Raw genomic sequence first — 22,825 nt, 5'->3', positions numbered from 1 at the left:
TCCAATAAGAACTGAATCACCGGTGGAAGTAGATATTTCTTGTTGTTCACAGATGATTATAGTAGGATGAGCTGGGTGTACTTTCTACACTTCAAATCGGAGGTCTTCAATGCTTTCAAGAAGTTTAAGGCACTGATAGAAAAGTAAATTGGAAAACACATCAAAACACTAAGGACTGATAGAGGAGGAGAATTCACGTCTATCTGTGAAGAACATGGGATTCATAAAGAGCTCATGGCACCATACACTCCTAAGCAAAACAAAGTGACCGAAAGGAAGAACAGAATTGTGATAGAGATGGCCAAAACTATGCTGCAGGCTAAAGAGTTACCAACTCATTTTTAGGGGGAAGCAGTGACCACTTCAATATACATTTTGAATATCTCACCAACACAGGTAGTACCGGATCAAACACCATATGAAGTGTGGACGGGCAGGAGACATGGGATAGGGCAGGAGACATGGGATAATTCACTTAAGGATTTTTGGCTGCCTTGCATATGTTTTTGGTGAGGCTCATAAACGTGGGAAGCTTGATCAAAAGTCAACAAAGTGTATTTTTATGAGATATTGTACTAATGCTAAAGCATAGACTATATAATCCTGTCAACGGGAACATCATCATCAGTAGAAATGTCATTTTTTATGAAGAAGCACAATGGAATTGGACTGAGAATGAAGAAGGAAGCATTCATTTTGAGATCCCAGAAACTCGCGAGGAACGGCCTATGGAGGCACAACCACAAACCCAATTGAATTCTATAGGAATCTTGGCATCGTCAGAATTTTCCATTGCAAGTCCTTTAAGCACTTCAATTGCTTCTAGAAGCTTTTCATCAAGCCCTCAAAGCTCGAGTTCAACTAGTGAATCACCACCAAGACGAGTACGATCACTCAAAGAAATCTATGGAACTACTCATGCTTTGTATATTGCAGATCCTGTTTCACTTAAAGAGGCAGCAAGCAAGAAGCAATGGGTCATAGCCATGCACGAGGAACTTGAAGCAATTGAAAGGAACAAAACCTGGGAGCTAACAACACTTTCTAAAGGCAAGAAGCCGATCAGTGTAAAGTGGGTTTTTAGAACTAAGTTCAATGCAAATGGGAGTGTACAAAAGCATAAAGCTTGCTTGGTGGGCTAGGGGTATTCACAGCGGCAAGGAGTGGACTATGAAGAAACTTTTTCTCCCGTTGTAAGGTTTGAAATAGTGAGGACTCTTCTTGCTCTAGCAGCAAAACAAGGCAGTTTGACGCGAAATCAACCTTCTTAAATGGAGAATTAGAAGAAGAAGTGTATGTCAATCAACCTGAATGTTTTGCAGTCCATAGAAAAGAGGAACATGTTTACAAGCTGAAGAAGGCACTATACGGATTAAAGCAGGAACCTCAAGCTTGGTATTCAAGAATTGATGCCTATTTCCTATCAAGTGGGTTCGAGAGAAGCAAGAATGAGCCCACGCTCTACATGAAGAATCAAGGTAAAAGTTCTCTATTTGTCTGTCTATATGTAGATGACATGATCTACATAAGCTCCTCCACATCACTGTTGGAAGATTTTCGATCAAATATGAAAAAGGAATTTGAAATGATTGACCTGGGTTTGCTGCATTTTTTCCTTGGAATAGAAGTAAAACAAGTTGAAGGAGGAATATTCATCTCACATAAAAAATATGCTAAGAATTTACTTCAGCGTTTTAAAATGGAGAATTGCAAGACTGCTCCTACTCCCATGAACACAAACGAAAAACTCCAACTCAAGGATGGTACAAAATAAGCAGATGAGGGTTTTTTCAAGAGCCTAGTTTGTGGTTTGATTTATTTGACTCATACACGACCAGACATTGCCTTCTCCATGAGAGCTGTCTCAATCATGCATTTTCCCTTAAGAAATCATCTTGGAGCAGCAAAAAGGATTCTGAGATATGTGGCTGAAACTGTGGATTATGGGATTTGGTATGAACAAAAAAATAGCTCTAATTTATTTGGGTATACAAATAATGATTGGGCAGGTTGTAAGGAGGGTAGAAGAAGTACTTTAGGGTATATTTTCACTCGGATCAGGAGCCATATCATGGAGCTCAAAAAAATAGGCGTCCATCGCATTATCATCCTCAGAAGCTGAATATATTGTAGCAACTTCTTCAGCATGTCAGGCGGTGTGGTTGAGAAGAATGCTGTTAGACCTTGGGCAAGAGCAAGAGAAAGCAACTGAGGTCCGGTGTGATAGTAAATCAACGATAGCAATGACAAGGAATCTAGATGGGAGAGCTACGCATATTGACATTAGAGCTCATTTCATTCGTAAACTTGTAGTTGAAGGAATTATAATCCTAAAATACTGTAGCACCAATGAACATGCTGCTAACATACTGACCAAGTCTCTTCCTCGAAGTAAGCATGATTACTTAAAGGCTAAAATCGGTGTCTGCGAATTTGAATCAAGGGGGGATGTAGGAGAATGATTCAACCTTCAATTATGGCTCTCCTATCCTTCTGCCAATATCTCTACATGTTCAGTTAGTTAGTTTGTTGTTTCTCTTTTTAGTTTATATAAACACATCAAGAAGTGTGCTATTTTTTCGGTGTTTGTTTTTTTATCATTCCTCATGTAACGAGCCTATATAATAGGCACCTCTTGAATTCAATAATATGCGGAAGAAATATTGTGTTTCAAGGAAAAACATTGAGTGTTGCTGTTTTTTTAGTCTAATTAATCTTATGCAATTAGAGTGATTCTGCAAAATTTTCGTCACATCCTACCTAATTGCAATGCCTGCTTTATATAAAAAACAACATAAAAGTTTGTTAGAGTTGTGGATATTTTTGTTCCTAGAAAGCTATCTAAGTATGGGAAAAGATTTGCTTTCCTTCGAGTAGAGTCTTTACTAGTTATGTTTAATTTTATCAAAACCTTGAATTTCTTATGGATTGTTATATATAAATTGAGGGCAGCAGAATCTCGCTTCCTTAAAAGTAATATCTGGAGCATAAAAATGTAGGTGGTTTTCATGAATAGAAGCATTCGTCCTTTCCTAACAAGACAAAGGTTAGTGTATATAAAAAAATATGGGATTTGGGCTCTCGACACATTCTGCTCCTTCAGATAAAAATGTAGAAAAAGCCTTTGACTTGTATCATGATGTTCCTTAGCAAAGCTCTATTTATATATTGTATGGTACATATCATCTTTTTGATGATGTTAAACAATCCAATGAGGTGTGGCTACAAAGATTTGTTGTTGCCACTATTATCAACATCGATATGATTCCTCTATTGCATGATCATTTTTTCAAGGAAGGTGTTTTCTCGATTAAGATTATCCCTCTTGGTGGTTCCTCTGTTTTGCTTAATTTTGAAAGTGAGGAGACATTGGAAGGCTTCCTGAGCAATGGTGCAACATGGTTAAAGGTGTGGTTTGTGGATATTAAGCCTGATAGTTCTATCTTTGCATAGAATAAGAGATTAGCATGGTTTAGACTTATCGGGGTACTACTTCATGCTTGGTCTTCCCATTCCTCTAAGTGGTTCAGTGATAAAATGGGTGAGTTTATTGCCCTTGAGTCCTCTACTAATTCTAAGACTAACATGGAGGTTGTAAGAATTCTTGCAATCATTGATAACTTAGTATGCTTTAATAAGATTTTTTTCAGTAGAAATTGGTAATTACAAATATCATATTTCTATCCAGGAGAAATCTGTGGCACTTTTTCTCTTTTTAATTGTGGTTTGTTTTTAGAAAAACTTGCTCTAAGGAATGCTCAGTCTTCCGATAATGGTGAGTCCTATGCTTATTCTAGTTATATTGAAGATTCATGTGATCATTCCAAGAGAACATCTTGCCCATGGATTTGGTAGGGGATCATACCAGGGTGGGAACTCTCCTCTTAGGAACGAAATTGCCCATGATGACATTTCAGCTTTAGACGCTTCAGCTTCAGCGAGCCCTTGTGAGGAGAATAGCTTACAAGTTGCTTCACAAGATGAGTCTTCGAAATCAGAATCCCTTTTGAACTCTCCCTTGATTTTCGCTGGACAACTGAGATATAGTAAGGCTTTGTCGAGGCCTATTGTGGATTTAAATGAGTTATACCCCAAGTTGGGTTATGGGAAAAAAAAAAGGATCTAAGGCCTATTGTGCTGAAAAATTATTCCTTGTCTCAGATAGTGACATGGAGAGAAGGAACATATCGATTGTTTCTAAAGGGCGGTTTGCTCCTTCTCTCCTTTCCCCTCACCTAAAAGTTGAATATATAATTTCGACAAATCTATGGCTATTGTCTTTAATGGTGAGGGAGGGCTCCTAGTTAATGATTTAGCTGAAAAAATCTCTAAGGATGTAGCTCCTTTTATCTACCGAGGTCAGATTATCTTGTTTGGAATCTGAAATCAGGTTTGGAGTTTATTTGGTGTATGTAGTTTGATTATCCTCCATTTGTGCTTTGCTTCTGATGGGTTTCTGTAACAACCAAACTTACTCAAATTACTTTTAAATCTATTTTCTATAGACATAAAATGGTTAATCTAAGTTATTTAGTAATTTTTGCTATTTATTTATAAACCATTCAATTCCTACTAATTTATCAGATGTGAGATTCCTATATTACTTCCTCACTCAATTTTGCGAAACATTCTTGTCGACTCTTTTCTGAATCGAGTATAATTGCTAAGCCATAATGAAACCTTCAGGTATTGTAGTTCGCTAGTACCTCGAACGGTTTAGATCTATTTGAATGATATAAATTTGCTCCACACTATTGTTAGAAATTTGTCTTACTGGATTCGTATCATCTACCTTGCTCTACGAGTAGCTCTATCCTCGTAAGCCCATTAACTCCGCATAATTTTTCTAATCTAGAGTGATTTTGATATCAATTGTAAATATAATAAAAGCTCGTATGAGAGATTTTTTGAAACAGCCCCGCCCAAACTGACTTAAATAACTTTTAGACCTACTTTCTGCTTAGCTCAAAATAGTATTAAGTCAGGATTTATATATTACCAATTGAATTGGTAATTTGCCGATGTGGGATGTGGGATGTGGGATTCTTTCCCACATCAAGCAGTTGTATATCACATTTCTTTTGGTCTGTGAGAGTTTTAAAGAAGAAAATGCATCTTGTCAACTGAAATTTTCTAATTTAACTTAGAAAGAATGGAGACTTCAGTATAAAAGATATCTCTTTGCAGGCCCTTTTATTTAACTGGATTTGGAAACTCACCTTGTAACACGATTCTTTTTCGGTTCATGTGTTAAAAATAAATATTCTTTTCGAGCACAAAGTGGTATCACTTTGTAGGGGAAATAACTTGTCACCTCTTTTGGAGTGATATTGAAAGATCTTTCGGTTCAAAAGACATATTCTCTATTCTAAATAATATTTCTTAGTCATCGGTAATGGTGAAAATACAAAATTTTGGCATGATAAATGGTTGGGTGAGGTTCCTCTTAAATTTTGATTTTGTAGGCTTTTTAATTTATCGTATGATCGAGATACCTTGATTTGTGATCTTGGTTGTTGAAAGAATGGGACTTGGACTTACAATTTTTTTTTTTTGCATAGGAATTTGTGGGATTGGGAATTGTAGCTTCTTGCACCGTTTCTGGCTATTATTAGTTGCCAAATGAAATAGGATTTTCTGATTTGGAAGCCTGAAAGTAATGATCTTTTTTCAGTTAAATCACTTTATAAATATTTGTTGATCCTCTTGTAACTTGAAATGGAGTATGCCTTTTGTGTGACTGGGTATCACTCGTCTAAAAGTGAAAAATTTAATTGATCAACCATGATAGGTTATTTTCAAAAAACTGGCTGTGTCATCTTGAAATAATTTTACCTAATTAGAACTTATGTTTTAGAAGTGATAGTAGGTTGAATCTATTTTTATTTATTCACTCTACTTTTTCACGAAAAATTTGAGACCTTTTTTTTGAAATGGTGGGGAGTTTTGGTCATGTCTAGCATATGCTATGCTGTGATCCTTATGGTTGGCTAGGAAGGAGAAATTATTTGAAAATAAAGTTCTATCCATTTGAAAGTCTCTATTTATTGAATTTGCATCAAGTTTCAATGTGGCTTAAGGCAGCAGATGCTTCCTTCCCTTATTTTTGTTTGAATATATTACTCCCATATGAGATTATTAAAAACTGGTTAGCCCCTTCAACTCTAGCATTTCTTAATGAGAAGAAAAAAAAATCAATAATTGAATTAAATGGAATGTGGATGAATCTATTAAGTGAATATTTATTTACTTCAAAAGCATATTTTCTTAAAATTTGTTATTTCAATAATCCTTTAAAATAAATAAATCAAATTTTTTTAACTTATTATTTTAATATACACCTTAAAAATTTGAATTTGTTATCTTTAACATTTATTATGTTTATCGTAAATTTTTTAACTTATTATTTTAATATTTAAATATGTTATTTTGTTAATCTTATTCTAATTTAATCTTATTGAAATTATATATCCTAAATTTTGAGATATTTGTCAAGTAACTGTAAATTGTTCAATTTAATTATAAAAGTGATCTTTTATTTTTTATCTTTATTTATTTCAGAGGCATACTTAATAATTAAGAAATAAAGGGTATTTTATGTGAAATAATTCTTGAATTTTTATGTTATTTAACTTAAATTTTGACTTATTATTTTTTCATATTATTTCAACATTTCTTATCTTTATAATACTTATCATGCTATCCATATTTAAATTTCTTATTTTAATAATACTTATAATAAACATTTAATTTTATTATATATCAAATTTTAAGATATTTTTAGCTAACTGTAAAATTAAATTAAAAATAAAACTTATCAATTACTTTCAGATTTAAATAAAATTGTAAATAATTAGAAGCTATAAGTTTTCCTCTTTTTACTTTTAATAATTATCAATTTCTTATTTTAATAATTAGAAGGTTTAAGATTTAAATAAAATTGTAAATAAAATTCTATTATTAAATTCATTACATTTGAAAAAAATCTATAATTTAATTTCTACCATTAAAATTACAGTTAATTTACAATTAATTTTAATAAAAATAATTAAAATACTCTTTTAGTATATATTTTCTATATAAAATAATAAATTTTCTGACATTTAATTAACTCTAAGCTTTAATCTTTAATCTAAATTTTTATTTATATTTTTTTCATTCATTTTGATATAGTATAAATTTATACATAAATATTTAACTATTCACAAATAAATGTCTATAATTTTACAAATCAATCCAAAATAATATAGTCATTTACAAATAAGTCCCTATATTTTTATTAATTATCCTTAAACATTTTAACTATTTACAAATAAGTATATAGAAATTTACAATTTGATCCTAAATAATAAACTTATATATGAATAAATCCTTACATTTATAAATTAACTTTGAATATTTTAATTACTTACAAATGATCTCTATAACTTTTTTATGACTATAACTGTATAGTTTACTAATTGATTTGCTCTTTATAATATTTTCAAAATAAATAAAATAATTGTGTTTATTTTATTTTTAACGTTATAAATGTGATTGAGTTGTATAATAAATTATTTCATTCAATAAAATTATTTTCTTACATTCCTCGGCTTTTTTTTTTTCAACGATGGAGTGGGGGAGAATGTTGAGTTATTGAAGCTGTGCGTTTTGGATAAGTTGCTGCTGTTCGTTTTGTTTTTTTTTATTATTATTTTTTTTTAAAAAGGTGTGATGTTAAAAGCAAGCTGTCCGTTGTATTCTTTAATAAAACGCTGCGTTCCACAAGAGGCCCGGAGAAGTTTGTTACTTGTGTCTATCAGCTTTGGCGGGAAAATAATCTATCTTTCCTACAGCTTGTATATAATCCATGTAACCTTAATAGAAAGAAAAATTACAACATTACCCCATTTATACATACACGATGGCAGAAAATTTTCATTTTTCGATTCGGAAGAGGAGACTGAAGCATAGAAATCAGAATCCTATTTGGACCTGAAATCCCATTTGTTGAAAGTTTGCCTTCTCCTGACAGTCTGTCTCTCTCTATTTATACATATTAATCGATACCCACTCTACATTCCAATCTGCGAAATAACACTATTAATGAATATTTAGTAGATTATTATTAGTAGGATATATTAATATATTATCATTTAGTAGGATATATTTAGGATTCTTTTTTTGCAATTTAATTTATATTCTCAATTCTTTGATTTCTTATAAGAAGATTTTCTTTTTTCTATTTTCCTATCTTAAAAATATCCTTATCCAAAATCCTAACCAACATTCTTATTTACCATTTTTTTAAAATATACATTGTAAGTGTATTTTTTTAATTATTAATATATTATAATAATATATTTATATTATATTAATTTGATAATATTATTTATAATATAATTTTTTATAATAATAAAATTTTTATAATATATTATTGTGTATGTTTTATTATTTTTAATTATAAAAGTACAGTCCTAATCGCAGAATAATATTAATTTTATGATAATAAAATTATATAGTGTCAGTAATATTTTTAATTGAAATATTAATAATAAGATATATTAAATATCAATATATAAGATATATTAATATTTAAAGTTATAAAATGAATTTATATTGTGATTAGATGTGTAATTAAAAATAATAGCAGTTATAAGTTTATGGATACATAATTTTTTTATATAATATAATTTATTATTATTATTATATGAAGGTACTATAAAGGTCGCTAATAAAAATTTTAGATTCATATGATTAAAAATTATCAGATTATTTATATTATTTAATTACTTAAATTAAGAGATTAAATTATAAATTTAATTAAATTTGGGAGATTTTATTATTTTAAGTAAAAAATATATTTTAAAATAGATTAAGAGTTAATTATAAAAAAATTCTAATTTAATTATCAATGAAACTTTCACGTCATATGTTGTACCAAATATACCCACCATCATCTTTTATATTAGTGTTTAACGGAATTATCACGATATCCGCCACCGAATACATTTCGGTCTACGATTTAAAAATTTATATGATTAATTATAAATTTTTTTAAAATTTAAGATTTTTTATTATTTTATTTAAAATTAAAATTTATAATATTAAAATTTTATAATATTATTATAATATTTTTTTTAGTTTTATTATTAGCATATTATTCTATATTAATTTAATTTTGAATTAATTTTCCTACTAATTTTTTTTAAATCTATTCTAAATATTATTATAGTTTAAATATATATATATATAATTAGCAATATAGTTGCAATTGCACTATATATTAAATTAATGATCAATTAAATTCTATTCTTATAATATTTTTTTAAAATAGTTTTCTTAATAAAATATTTTTAACTGTACGGTTAATTATGTACTTTTTAACTAAAATAATAATTAGAATGAATTTTAGAAAAAATAATTTAGAACGCGGGTTATAAATTGATATATCTAAATTATTGGTAAAATTAAAATAAATTAATAATAATATCAAATATTTTAATTATTATAAATTTTAATTTCAGACAAAAAAATTCAAATTTTAAAAAATAAACTTTAATTTTAATTGTAGAATTATATTTTTTTAATGGTAGAGACTCGATAATAGAAAAAACATGAGTAAATTTTATATTTCATGGGACTAAACTCCAGTTTATTTTTAAAATATCATAAATAAAATAAAAAGGTTAAAATAAAAACAATTGAATTTAGTTATTATTTATTACCTCCTAATAATAAAAATAAATATAAAATATAATTAATATTATAAATAAAACAATAAGAAAGAGAAGATATCGTTAACTAAAATATCACTATTAGGTGTAAAATGGTTACCATCTCCAAACCAACTCAAAATTAAATAAATTGATTTTAATGTTCATATCAATCCAATATCCCTAATTTCGTCACTATGCATATACCTAGTATATATCATTATTGGGTGTAAAATGGTTTCTATTTCCATTGCGGAACTGACGTTGTAGATAAGGCCCGTTTATATTCAATTCCTCACTTCATGGTCCACCGGTCCAACCATGACGAGTTAGGTCATTCCATGTCCGACCAATCCGACTAGGTTTGTTTAGGTAATTTCGTGTCCAATCAGTCCAACCAGATCAATTCAGATCGCTCCATTTCCAACCAGTCTGACCAGATCAATTCAGGTTACTCAATATTTGACTAGTCCGACTAGATCAATTCAGGTACATTTCCCTCTCATATTGAATTAAGAAGGTCCACTAGAGTTGCACGTAAACTAGCTTGGTTGCAAGACTTCGTTAGTTTTGCTTCTAGCTCAACCCAGTTTGTTTTTGAGTTGTGCTTTGAGTCACACTATCAGTCATTTGTCCATAATATAGCGGTTGGTAATGAGCCTACTATATATACTCAAGCTTCTCTTGATACTCAGTGGGTTGCTGCTATGCAGCAAGAAGTGACGGCTTTATGGAAGAATCATACATTTCTTACAGACTTGCCTAAAGGGAAGAAGACCATTGAGAATAAATAGATTTATAGAGTAAAATATAAACCTACTAGAGAGATTGAGAGGTTTACGACTTGTCTAGTAGCCAAGGGCTACAATCAAATTGAGGTTTTAGATTTTAAGCATAGGTTATCCCCTGTTGCAAAACTAACAACTATTAGGATCTTAATTGCTTTAGTCATTGCAAAAGAATGGGCTATTTATCAACTCGATATTAATAATGCTTTTCTACATTGAAATTTAAATGAAGAAATTTATATGCTACCTTCTCAAAGGTATTATAAAACATTACCCGGCTAAGTTTGTTTGCTTAAAAAGTCTCTATGGTCTAAAATAGGCCTCCAGACAGTGAAATATTGAGTTCACTAGTTTCCTCAAATCATTGGGATTTAAACTATCTTTCCATGATAATTGTTTGTTTGTTAAGCAATCAGGATACTCGTTTATGACAATCTTAATATATGTTGATGATGTGATTGTAACGGGCACCTCTCTTGATGATATTACTATTGTTAAAACTGCTTTGCATAATAAGTTTACAATTAAAGATCTAAATCAGCTTAAATATTTTCTTGGGCTTGAAATAGTTCGGTATGATCAGACCACTATTCTAAGTTTACAATTTCAAATCTGCTTTATTTTCTCTGTCTAAAGGTTTACATTTATCACCAGAGGTTAGTGAGCCTCTTGCTCAACCAGACTATTACATAAGGCTTATTGGGAGTCTTTTATATGTTAATTTAACCAGGCCGGACATTAGCCATGTTGTGCAACATCTAAGCTATTTTATGGCTACCCCTAAAAAACCTCATTGGAAAGCAGCCATGCATGTTTTACAATACATAAAGGGTACTGTTAATATTGGTATTTATTTTTCTATTAGTTCATTTTCGGATTACTGCTTATTGTGACTCAAATTGGGCATTTTGTTGTTTTTCTCTAAAATATTTAACAGAGTTTGGGACCTTTCTTGGTTCTTTAATGATTTTCTGAAAAACAAAAAAAAGTAAACTATTATTTTCAAATCCTCTATTGAAGCAGAGTATAGAGTCATGGCTGCAACAGTGTATGAATTACTTTGGATTATTCCTATTTTACGAAACTTGTAGGTTCTGGTTAGTTATCCAGTCCAGCTTTATTGTGACAACAAGGCGGCTATACAAATTACAGCTAATCCGGTTTTCCATGACAAGACTAAACCTATTGATATTGACTGTTATATTGTGCGAGAATAGCTCCAGAAAGGTTTTCTGATTACTTCATGTGTTAAGTCAATACCAGATAGTGGACCCATTTACTAAGCCTTTATCTACTGAGTTACATCAATAATTTTACTCCAAGTTATCTCCGGTGTCTCTCCCAACTACATTTTGTGGGGAGGGGGGATGTAGAAGGATACGATCGACCACCACCAGGCCGAACATTTGTCTATCAAGGCAATTGAAACAGCTCAGTCCAAACTGATCCAAATAACTTTTAGGACCTACTTTTCCACTTGACTCAAAATGGTTAATCCAAGTTAGTTAGTAGTATTAAACCAGGATTTATATATTACCAATTGAATTGGTAATTTGCCGATGAGGGATGTTTTCCCACATCAAGCAGCTGAATATCACAGCAACCACCTGAAGCGACCACCTAAAGTAAGGCCGAGTACATATTTAACGTGATGACCACCTGGCCAACATAATAGTTAATGATGACGACCAGGTGGTCAAGCAAGACGAGGCCGAGTACTTGTTCTACAATACGACCATCTGGCCGACCTAATAGTTTATCATGACAAACACGTGGTAAGGCAAGATGACCATCCAAAGAAAAAGATACAACCTGACCCAAACGACTAGAGAAGACAACCTAAGACGTGGTATAAACCTGGACGATCTGGCGACTTAGTGAATGACATAATGATGACCAGTCCGACGTGATAAGCAAATGGAGTCAGTGGGACGACCTGACAAGTAAATGGTCGGACCAATGACCAAGCAGTCGAAGGGACAACCTGATAAGTAAATGGTCGGACTAACGACCAAGCAGTCAATAAAATGACTAGATAAGTAAATGGTCAGACACCGGTGTAACAACCTGATTAAATCCAAGAGATTTTATTGTTTTAGATGATAATATACATCAGAATATATTTAATAGCAAGTTAATTTTGATCTTGACCGTAGAAACTGAATTGTATTTTTTTTTTTAAATATCAAGGATTCAATATTAGAATTTTAAAAAATAGAAGTAAACTTTATATTTAATTAAATTAAAGGAACAGTTTATATGCTAAAAATATAAAATATCTGCCACGAACTTAGCCATGGATTTTATTTCATTCAATAAAATTATTTTCTTACATTCCTCAGCTTTTTTTTTTTTCCAAACAAGAGAGTGGGGTAAGAATGTTGAGTTATTGAAGCTGTGCGTTAATTTGGATAAGTTGTTGCTGTTCGTTTTGGGTGTGTTGTACTTCTGTGTGTTAGCCTTGGCGGGAAATTAATCTCTCTTTCCTTCAGCTTGTATATAATCCATGTAACCTTATTAGAAAGTAAAATGACAACATTACCCCCATTTATACATACATGATGGCGGAAAATTTTCATTTTCCGATTCGGAAGAGGAAACGGAAGCATAGAAATCAGAATCCTATTTGGACCTGAAATCCCTTTTGTTGAAGGTTTGCCTTTTCCTGACAGTCTGTCTCTCTCTATTTATACATATTAATCGGTACCACTCTACATTCCAATCTTCGAAACAAGACTTCGACAATGGAGAAACTAGATTATTTCCATGTTTTCAGTGCTCAAGCATCCATGAAAGATCAACTTTTCGCAGCCAACCAATCTGACAAGAAGCGGAATCACCGTTACATCCTCGATGTTCAAGAAAACAACGCTGTTTCCACCGAGTTAACCCTTCATTGCGGGTTTCCAAGCATGATCAAGAAACCTAGAACCACCCCAATCAGTTCATCATCCTTCCTTCACAGTTCTATCGTTGTTTCAACTCGGCCAGCAAAGGAGGAGGAAGTTTCCACTAAACTAAAACTGTTCGATGAAACTTGGGTCGCTGATCATGATGCTTCTGCAACAAGAAAGGAACCTGATGGAGTATCCAAAGAGTCCTCAGAATTGAAAACGTTGGCTCGAGATACTGCAAACGAGAGGATTTACAGTCCTGAAGAGGAGAGAAAGATGAGGCTGAAGCATCCTGTTTGGACCAAACTGGTGCTTTATGATCCATGGAAGATTAAGAAGAGGCTAACTGGTAGTGATCTTGGTAATCATTGCAGACTGTTGGTGACATCAGCTTTAGTCAAGAATCATATTTTTCCATTTATGGGCAGTGAAATTATTGAGAAGATCAGAGGAGAAGGTGCTGAATTTTGCTTCTGGGATTGTGATACAAACACCGAGCTGAATCTGGTTTTAAAGTATTGGCATACATCAAAGAGTTACATTTTCAACAAAGGGTGGCCGAATAATTTTGTGAAGAGAAGGAACTTGGTTGGAGGAGATTTGATTGGGATTTATTGGGATTCTACAAAGAAAATATTCAATTTTGCTGTGCTTGAGAGAGCTTGTGAGGTCTACCCATGAATTTGTAGGAGATTATTATTAGAAGGATATATTTAGGAATTTATTAACATTTTCATTTGTTTTTCTCAATATATATATATTATGTTAGGAGAAAATATATGATCCATGTAGATGAATGCAGATAGAACCTTTTAATATTGGCTTTCTTGGTAGTCATCTCAGAATGTTGGCTTGGTCTGGTATTCTATATTAATATGACTGTCTGCATGCACTCAGCTTAACCATTGATTTTGCTACCCTCTACAAACTACTCTGGTTTGAGAATTAAAATCACTAAGACCAAATAGGTAATTAATTTATTTTAAAACATCATGTTGTTGCAAAAAGTTTCAAAATACATAATGCAAGAGGGACATGAGTTACGGATAGCAATGGGCAGTGTATTTTCAAATATTAAATCAATCCAATTTTAGTAAGACCGATTTAATAATGTATAATAAGATTTGTAAAGTACCCTACTGTTCTATGATATGCTTAAAATTAAATGAAAAAAAAAGGTAGTTTATGGTTTTTATTGCAAAGAGAAGAATTTCAAAAACCTGAATTGGATCTGTTATCTGTAAATTTTGTATTTAAACCCAAATTTCTCCAATAATATTATCTAAAAGAGGCAAAACAATATCATAAAAATAAATTTCAGCAGTAAAATGAATTTTTTTTTTAAAACACCGGCCATAAATTTGGTATTCTAAACAAGACACCAAGCCTAACTCTACTCTATCTTCAAGACTTATAGCTAACTTACTTTTAGTTCTTCAAGTCTAAGGCAGAGAAACACTTGAAACTTAGATCTCTTTCCGCTGTTCCTGAGGATGACTTACTAGAAGGCAAAAGCTTGACTCGTTCCTTTGAATGCTGTTGCGATGATTTCTTAAAAATACTGAACTTTAGTCATTTTTTCTGATTTTCAGACTGGGAATCTAGTCTTGAAGCATATTAGCCACATTCTTGAATTGCCTGAAATGGAGCAAATATCTAGTTTTCAGTTCAAGAGCGACTTCAAAGCGAAGAGAGAGAGCTATACCCAGTTCTAAAAGGTTCAAGGCAGAAGCAATATCACTCTGTTGTGATGAGATTTTTAGCGTCCTTGTAATTATCTTGCAATCTGTGGAGATCCATGCACAAAGTATAGTTAACATCAATATATGTTAAATTAAAGCTAAAATAACCAATGTTCATTGAGTATGCAATTGATTAATTGATAAAAGAACTTGTCAATACTTCCATTAGGCATATATTATAGATATATTAAAGTATATGAGTGAACTATTATGTTGGTTTGATTTAATATAAAGAGAGAAACATCTTATGCTGAGAGAGTTTTTCCCTTTTTTTTCCTAATCTTTGTATTTTGTTCCTCATATTTTTAAAATTCTATTATTAAATTTATTACGTTTGAAAAAATCTATAATTTAGTTCTTATCATTAAAATCATAATTAATTTACTATTCATTCTAATAAAAATGATCAAAATGTTGTTTAGTATGTATTTTCTATATAAAACAATAAATATCCTGACATTTAATTAATTCTACACTTAAATCTTTAATTTAATGTTTTATATCTTTTCATTAATTTTAGATCATTTGATTAAAAAACCCAATGTCTATATACATTTGCATTTTAATTTAAATATTTTAACTTTAGTTTATCCAACTTTTACATCTTAATGCAATTTTAGCCCATATGTAAATTTCTAAATTTAATAGTTTACGTGACAATTTAATAATTTGAAAACTAATTTAATAATTTGAATGTTATACCACTACTTATTATTATTATTATTATTATTATTATTATTATTATTATTATTATTATTTAAATTAACGTGACAATTTGATAATTTGAATGTTATACCACTTATTCTTATTCTTCTTATTATTATTATTATTTAAATTAAATAATATATTTACTATAAAATATTATTAATTATTAGTGTAAAATAAAATTTATCACTTCTGAATATGTAAACTATATATTTAATAATTAGATTGATTATTTTTAATTTTGATTTTGAAAATTAGCTAAAATTACATTAATATTATACGTTAACAGTTCCAAAAAAATTTTCTGATTACTTCACACGTGTCAAGTCAAGACTAGATAGTAGACCCATTTACTAAGTCTTTATCGGCTACGTTACATCAATAATTTTGCTCCAAATTATCTCTGGTGCCTTTCTCAAATACATTTTGCGAGGAGGGAAAGAGATGTAGAAGGATACGATCGACCACCAGGTCGACCATTTGTGGATCAAGATAACCACCAACAGTCTGCAAACAGAACCCACATCAACCAATACTAAGGAAGAACCAAAATGGTAGAAAGTAAACACCTGTCATTACAAAAAAACTCTCCTACCACAACCTTGGAGCCTTGGCCTTCTATTTTCCTTTTTGCATTTTGCATTTTTTTGTGTATATACACGCTTGGTGGAGTTCCATTTATTAATATATATATTTCTACGTGTCAAATTAATTAATTAATTAAATGGTGAGAAATTTTAGTTATCCCATTCAAAAAAGGAAATCCAAAGAAAAAAAAAATCTTCCATAATAGAAATCAGTTTCCTACTTGGATATGAAATCCCATTTCTTAAAGGTTAACACTCTGTGTCTCTCTATATATACATAGATACATGCATTAATTGCAACCCACTGTCTCTGCATGCAAATTTTCATTATCTGATTCAAAAAAGAAAACCCGAGAAAACATCGCCTTCAAGCATAAACATCAGTCTCCTTCCATTCTCTCTCTACATATCTCATTCCATTCTCACAATCAATTAAGATTTCCAGAATGGAGAAACAACACCTCAAGTCCTATGATTATTTCTATGTTTCCAGTGCTCAAAAACCCATGAAAGATCAACTTCTCGCAGCCGACCAATTTGACAAGAAGCGGAATCACCGTCAAATCATCGACAATCAAGAAAACGGCCATGTTTCCACCGAGTTAACCCTTTCTTGCTGGTTTCCAAACATGATCAAGAAACCTAGAACCACCCGAATCAGTTCATCATTCTCCCTTCACATTTCTATCGTTGATTCAACTCCCGCAGGGAAGAAGGAGGTTTCCACTCAACTAAAACTGTTTGATGAAACTTGGGTCGCTGATCATGATGCCTCTGCAACAAGAAAGGAGCCTGATGGAGTATCCAAAGAGTCCTCAGAATTGAAACCGTTGGCTCGAGATACTGCAAATCAGATAATTTACAGTCCTGAAGAGGAGAGAAAGATGAGGCTGAAGCATCCTGTTTGGACCAAACTGGTGCTTTATGATCCATGGAAGATTAAGAAGAGGCTAACCGGTAGTGATCTTGGTAATCTTTGCAGACTGTTGGTGGCATCAGCTTTAGTCAAGGATCATATTTTGCCATTTATGAGCAGTGAAACTCTTGAGAAGATCAGAGGAGAAGGTGCTGAATTTTGCTTCTGGGATTTTGATACAAAGACAGAGTTGAATGTGGCTTTGAAGTACTGGCATACATCAAAGAGTTACATCTTCAACAAAGGGTGGCTGAATAATTTCGTGAAGAGAAGGAATTTAGTTGAAGGAGATCTTATTGGGATTTATTGGGATTCAAGAGAGAAAATATTCAACTTTTCTGTACTTGAGAGAGCTTATGAGGTCTATCCCTGAATATTTAGTAGGTCTATAATGAATATTTAGTAGATTATCATTAGTAGAATATATTCAGATATTATTTTTTTCTTGAAATGGAATTAAGAGAGCAGAATCTGAAAGATTTATTTAGATGCATTTACCACTAGATTTAGATTTATTCAGATACACGGACTAAATTTATAAGTGTAATAATATATTATCATTTACTAGAATATATTTAAGTATGTCCCTCAATCTTCCTTTTAAGTGGATGAAGTTAAAGATTATTAAGTTTCGTATATCAAACAACAACTCTGCAATAGAAGTGGCCAATACTATGGAGATTAGCATATGTCAAAATTAGTGTCATAATACTTAGGTGATGGGGCAGCTACACATGTCAAATATTTATTTATTTATTAAATTAATCAATTTCTTTTTTATCTTTTTATTTATTTATTTATTAAAATTTTCATTTTCATCGATTTAAAATCTAATACGAATGATATTATTTTATTTTGATAATACTCTTACATATTTCTTTTTAGCCATAGAAGGACTAATTTTAAATTATAGTTTTATAGTGGACGACTCTTTGGATCAATGTTTTATACTTTTTGTACTCATATTTCCATTTTTCTCATTTAAGTTTCTTAATAAATATATTTTACTTTAATTGTTGTATGTAGTTTTTTTCATAATCATTTGCTTTAATAAATTGTGTATAATAAAGATAAATTTTTCTATGATTGAGAGAGTGTTTGAAGTCAATGTATAGTAGATTATAACTAGTAAGATAGTTATTTAGGAATTTGTTCACATTTTAATTTATATTTTTCAACTATTTGGTTCTTAATTAATAATACAATCTCAATATTAATTAATCTAAATTTTCATTTAATAAATAAAGGGTATTAAAATAGACAAGGAAATCCTGATTCAATTTTTTCAAAAAATAATATAATTTAAAAATAATCCATTTAAGTATGTATTTTCAAACTTTTATTAATTATACTGACACATAAAATATGGTTGATTCACTCGTGAAGATGCCACATCATTTTTCCTTTTAAAGATAAAATGGCCACATTATTATCGTGCTACCATATCTTAAGATTTTTATTGAGACTTCTATATATAAATAAATTTTATTTTTTAAATTAAAATTAAATAATAAAAAATAAATTATCTCGTTAAAAAATATTTTTCACAAAAATACAAGTTATTTTTCATAAACTAAAATAATAGCAGTTTGTATTCAACCAATTCAATACAATAATTAACAATTGGTTCGATATTTGGTTTCTATATGGATATCTATTGTGTTATCAACATATAAATTAGTTGCTGACATTTTTTTATATATGTTTATTTTTTTCATTAATATAATATTTTTTAATTAAAGTTACATAGTATGATCCATTAAAATTATAATAAAAAACTAATTTCTCATATATTATATGTAAAATATTAAAATTAATAATAAAATTAAAATATTAATTATTTTGAATTTGAAGAAGATATAAAAATTGAGTACAACTGATAGGCTACATAAGGGACAAATTTATAGATAGAAAGACTCAAACTCCATACTCACATACTTCTTATAATTTTAGGAAAAAAAATCAATTCGACAAGTTATCCTTAATTGGTATTAAAATATTAAATTACCTACTATTTTAAAATAATAGAACTCTTAAATTTTGTAAAATATAACACCAATTATTGATATATATAATTTTAAAAAATCTGAAAAAAATATATTTATAGTAAAAAAATCATTTTAAATGAAAAAAGATGTAGAAGAATACGATCGACCGCCAGACCGAGTATTTATCTATCAAGACGATTACCTGAAGCGACCACCTGAAGTAAGATCGAGTACTTGCTCAGTGAGATGACTACCTGGCTGACATAATAGTTAATCATGACGACCAAGTGGTCATGCAAGACGAGGCCGAGTACTTGTTCAGCGAGACGACTATCTGGCCGACTTAATAGTTCATCATGACGACCATGTGATCAGGCAAGACGACCATCCAAAGAGAAGAATACGACCAGGTCCAGACGACTAGACAAGACAACTTGAGACGAGGTGTAAACCTGGACGATCTGGCGACTTAGTGAACGACCTAATGATAACTAGTCAAACTTGATAAGTAAATGGAGTCGGTGGAATGACCTGACAAGTAAATGGTCGAATCAACAACCAAGCAGTCGAAGGGACGACTTGATAAGCAAATGCTTGGATCAACAACCAAGCAGTCGGAGGGACGACCTAATAAACAAATGGTCAGTCCAACTACTAAATGGTCGGACAACTTTGTGGACAGTGTGTTGCCTGATGACCGGTGTAACAACCTGATTAAATGGCACCATATTATTTTACACTTATATTATTCTTGTAAAAAGACATAGTTTAGTTTAGCTTCGATTCTTTAAAAATTTTGTTCTTCTGAATTCTTCTAGTTCGTGCTGTGCATGTGGGTTAAGCCAATAGATAAAATATAAATAGTCCTTCTTGTACAGAGAAAATATATCAATATACAAAGAATATTACTTTTTTCTCTCTTTTTACATGGTATCAGAGCAAGTGAGTTTCTAGGGTAAAGATTTGTTAAAGGCTATGGCTTTCGTTTCACTCAATCCATTTTGCTAAAATGCAAGAAGATGAAGAAATGACAGATCCAATGCCCATGATAGAAACTAAGGTGCCCAGTTCGCGAAAGGATAAAGGACATGCAGTGGACGTGGCAAATGGCAATCTGTTCTACCTATAATCGTCGGACCATCCATGTATGGTTTTGGTCTCAGCTTCTCTAATGGAGAGCAGAAACTTCAGGTCTTGAGATAGATCCATGAGAATAGCTTTAGGAGCTAAGAAAAAAGTTAGGCTTTGTTGATGACATTGTTCTGATGCCGAGTAAAGATCATGAATTCTTTGAAAAATGAAAAAGATGTGACTATATGATCACATCTTGGATTTTGAACTTCATTTCAAATGATCTCATAGATGGTTTCATCTATACAGTATCTTCAAGGGATTTATGGTTTGAGATTATAGAAAGATTTGGAGAGAGTATGGCACTCAAATATATGAGTTGTATAGACATATTTCTCTTATCTTTCAAGAAAATTCCCCTATTTCTCTTTACTTCACCCGTCTGAAAAGGTTGTGGGATGAGTTAGGGTCTATAGAAGTTTTACCCCCATGTCCTTGTGAAGCATCCAAAGCCATTGATGAAATGAATAATGGGAATAGACTCATGCAATTCATGATGGGTTTAAATGAAAATTTTGATTCTGTGAGAGATCAGGTTTTGGTTCTTGACCCCTACCGTCCATTAATCGAGAGTATTCTATGGTCCTGAAGCATGAATCTCAAAAGGAAGTTCTGAGCAAAAGAAAACCCTAAATCAAATGAAACATTGGTATTGTTTAATCAATCACAAAAAGGAAAACAAAAAAGATATGATCAAAAGAAGGGGCACTGTAATCATTGTAACATGGGTGGCCATGTCAAGGATAATTATTTTAAGCTTATAGGATATCCTTATTGGTTCAAGAACAAAATCAAGATTGGAGGGAAACCTATTAAACATGAGAGAGAAAGAAATACTGCCCGAAAGTTGATGGCTGTCACTAAGGATCTAGAGTTTGAGGAGGATAATCCTCTTGACGTAACGCATGATGGTGCTAAAATCGATGAGATTAGAACAGTCCTGAGTAATCTTCAATAGGAGTTTCAAGACTAGTGAAAGGAAAAGTGGCCTTAATAGCCACAACTATTGGTGCAAGTACTCAAAGATTAAATTGTGGCCTATACACCTTTGCAGGTAATTTTTGTTCTGTTAATACTTGGACCAATGAGGTGCATAATAATGTAATCTAGATTCTAGAAATAGGTGCCAACAACCATATATCACCACCAAATAATTTTTTGTTTAACAGCCTATCTAAATTACAAAAATGTGTTTTTATTCACTTGCCTTACAGAAATATGACTAGGGTAACACATGCTGACATAATTTGCTTATCTGATTCTATTATTTTGAGAGATTTGCTCTATATTTCAAATTTTAATTACAATCTATTATCTGTTAGCAAGTTGATAAAGCATAGCAATATTTTGTTATTTTTCCATTCTGATCTTTGTTTCATACAGGACCCTCTAACTAAAAAAGTAGTAGTCGTGGTAAACGAAATTAAACCGGAGGAGTTTTGATGAATCTTGAAATAGTTCGGCCTAAACTGACCCAAATAATTTTTGGACCCACTTTTCACTTGACCCAAAATGGTTAACCCAAGTTATTTAGTAGTTTCGTGCTAGCTATTATATACAATTTAGATTTTTCATAATCCGCCGATGTGGGACGGGAAGCAGCTGGATATCACAAATCTGAAGTTTATAATTGTTTGTCTAAAATTTTGTACATTGTACCTTATCTTCAGATTTTTGTAAATACTGTGTATGTTACTTCTAGTATAAACAAAGAAATGATTAATGATATGACATATAAGTCTACTTGCATGCTTATTCTTAAGGATATTCATGACAAGCTGGGTCATGTTTCTATTGACAAACTAAAATATATTAATATATTAACGGGATTAGGTATGATGAAAATGAAAATTTACAATGTAAAATAAGTCATTTGGCTAAATAGTCTAGGTTTTGTTTCCTATAAGTCATAATTTGTATGAAATCCTTTGATTTGCTGCATGTGGATATATAGGGGTTTTACAGAGAAGAGTCAATAACTAGAGCTAAATATTTTCTAACTATTGTAGATGATTACACTAGGGCTACTTAGACCTTTATGATGCAATTTAAAGGTTAAAGATTATATTTTCTATCTAGATTTTTAAAAATGATTGAGAATCAGTTTAAGGCTAAAGTAAAAGTTATAAGGAATGATAATGGGCATGATTTTTTAAGCAGAGAATGTCAAAATCTGTTTGAAAACATGAGTATTATTCACTAGAGGTCTTACCCTTACACTCCACAACAAAATGGAGTGGTGCAGAGGAAACATAAACATCTATTAGACACTGCTAGGGTCTTAAGGCTTCAAGGCAATATGCCAAAAATATTTTGGTCGGAATATGTATTGATCGCCACCTATCTTATAAATAGGATGTCCATTGCTAGTATTAAATA

General features: G+C 31.2%; 2 protein-coding genes across 2 annotated transcripts; both read left to right on the top strand.

The window, feature by feature from the left end:
* Nucleotides 1-13,227: 13,227 nt before the first annotated feature.
* On the top strand, nucleotides 13,228-15,092 carry LOC110606211 (B3 domain-containing protein At2g33720). Its single transcript, XM_021744967.1, has 2 exons — nucleotides 13,228-14,046; nucleotides 14,970-15,092. Exons 1-2 carry the CDS (start codon nucleotides 13,228-13,230, stop codon nucleotides 15,090-15,092), a joined length of 942 nt encoding a protein of 313 aa, XP_021600659.1.
* A 1,765-nt stretch (nucleotides 15,093-16,857) lies between these two features.
* LOC122722398 (B3 domain-containing protein At2g33720-like) lies at nucleotides 16,858-17,700 on the top strand. The gene has a single exon (XM_043953091.1). It carries the CDS (start codon nucleotides 16,858-16,860, stop codon nucleotides 17,698-17,700), a length of 843 nt encoding a protein of 280 aa, XP_043809026.1.
* The last annotated feature ends 5,125 nt before the right edge of the window (nucleotides 17,701-22,825 follow it).

The sequence above is a fragment of the Manihot esculenta genome, chromosome 18 (assembly GCF_001659605.2).
Source record: "Manihot esculenta cultivar AM560-2 chromosome 18, M.esculenta_v8, whole genome shotgun sequence".
NCBI classification, from domain to species: Eukaryota; Viridiplantae; Streptophyta; class Magnoliopsida; order Malpighiales; family Euphorbiaceae; genus Manihot; species Manihot esculenta.
The sequence above is the reverse complement of the archived record's forward strand: the minus strand, read 5'-3'. Positions and strand labels throughout refer to the sequence as shown.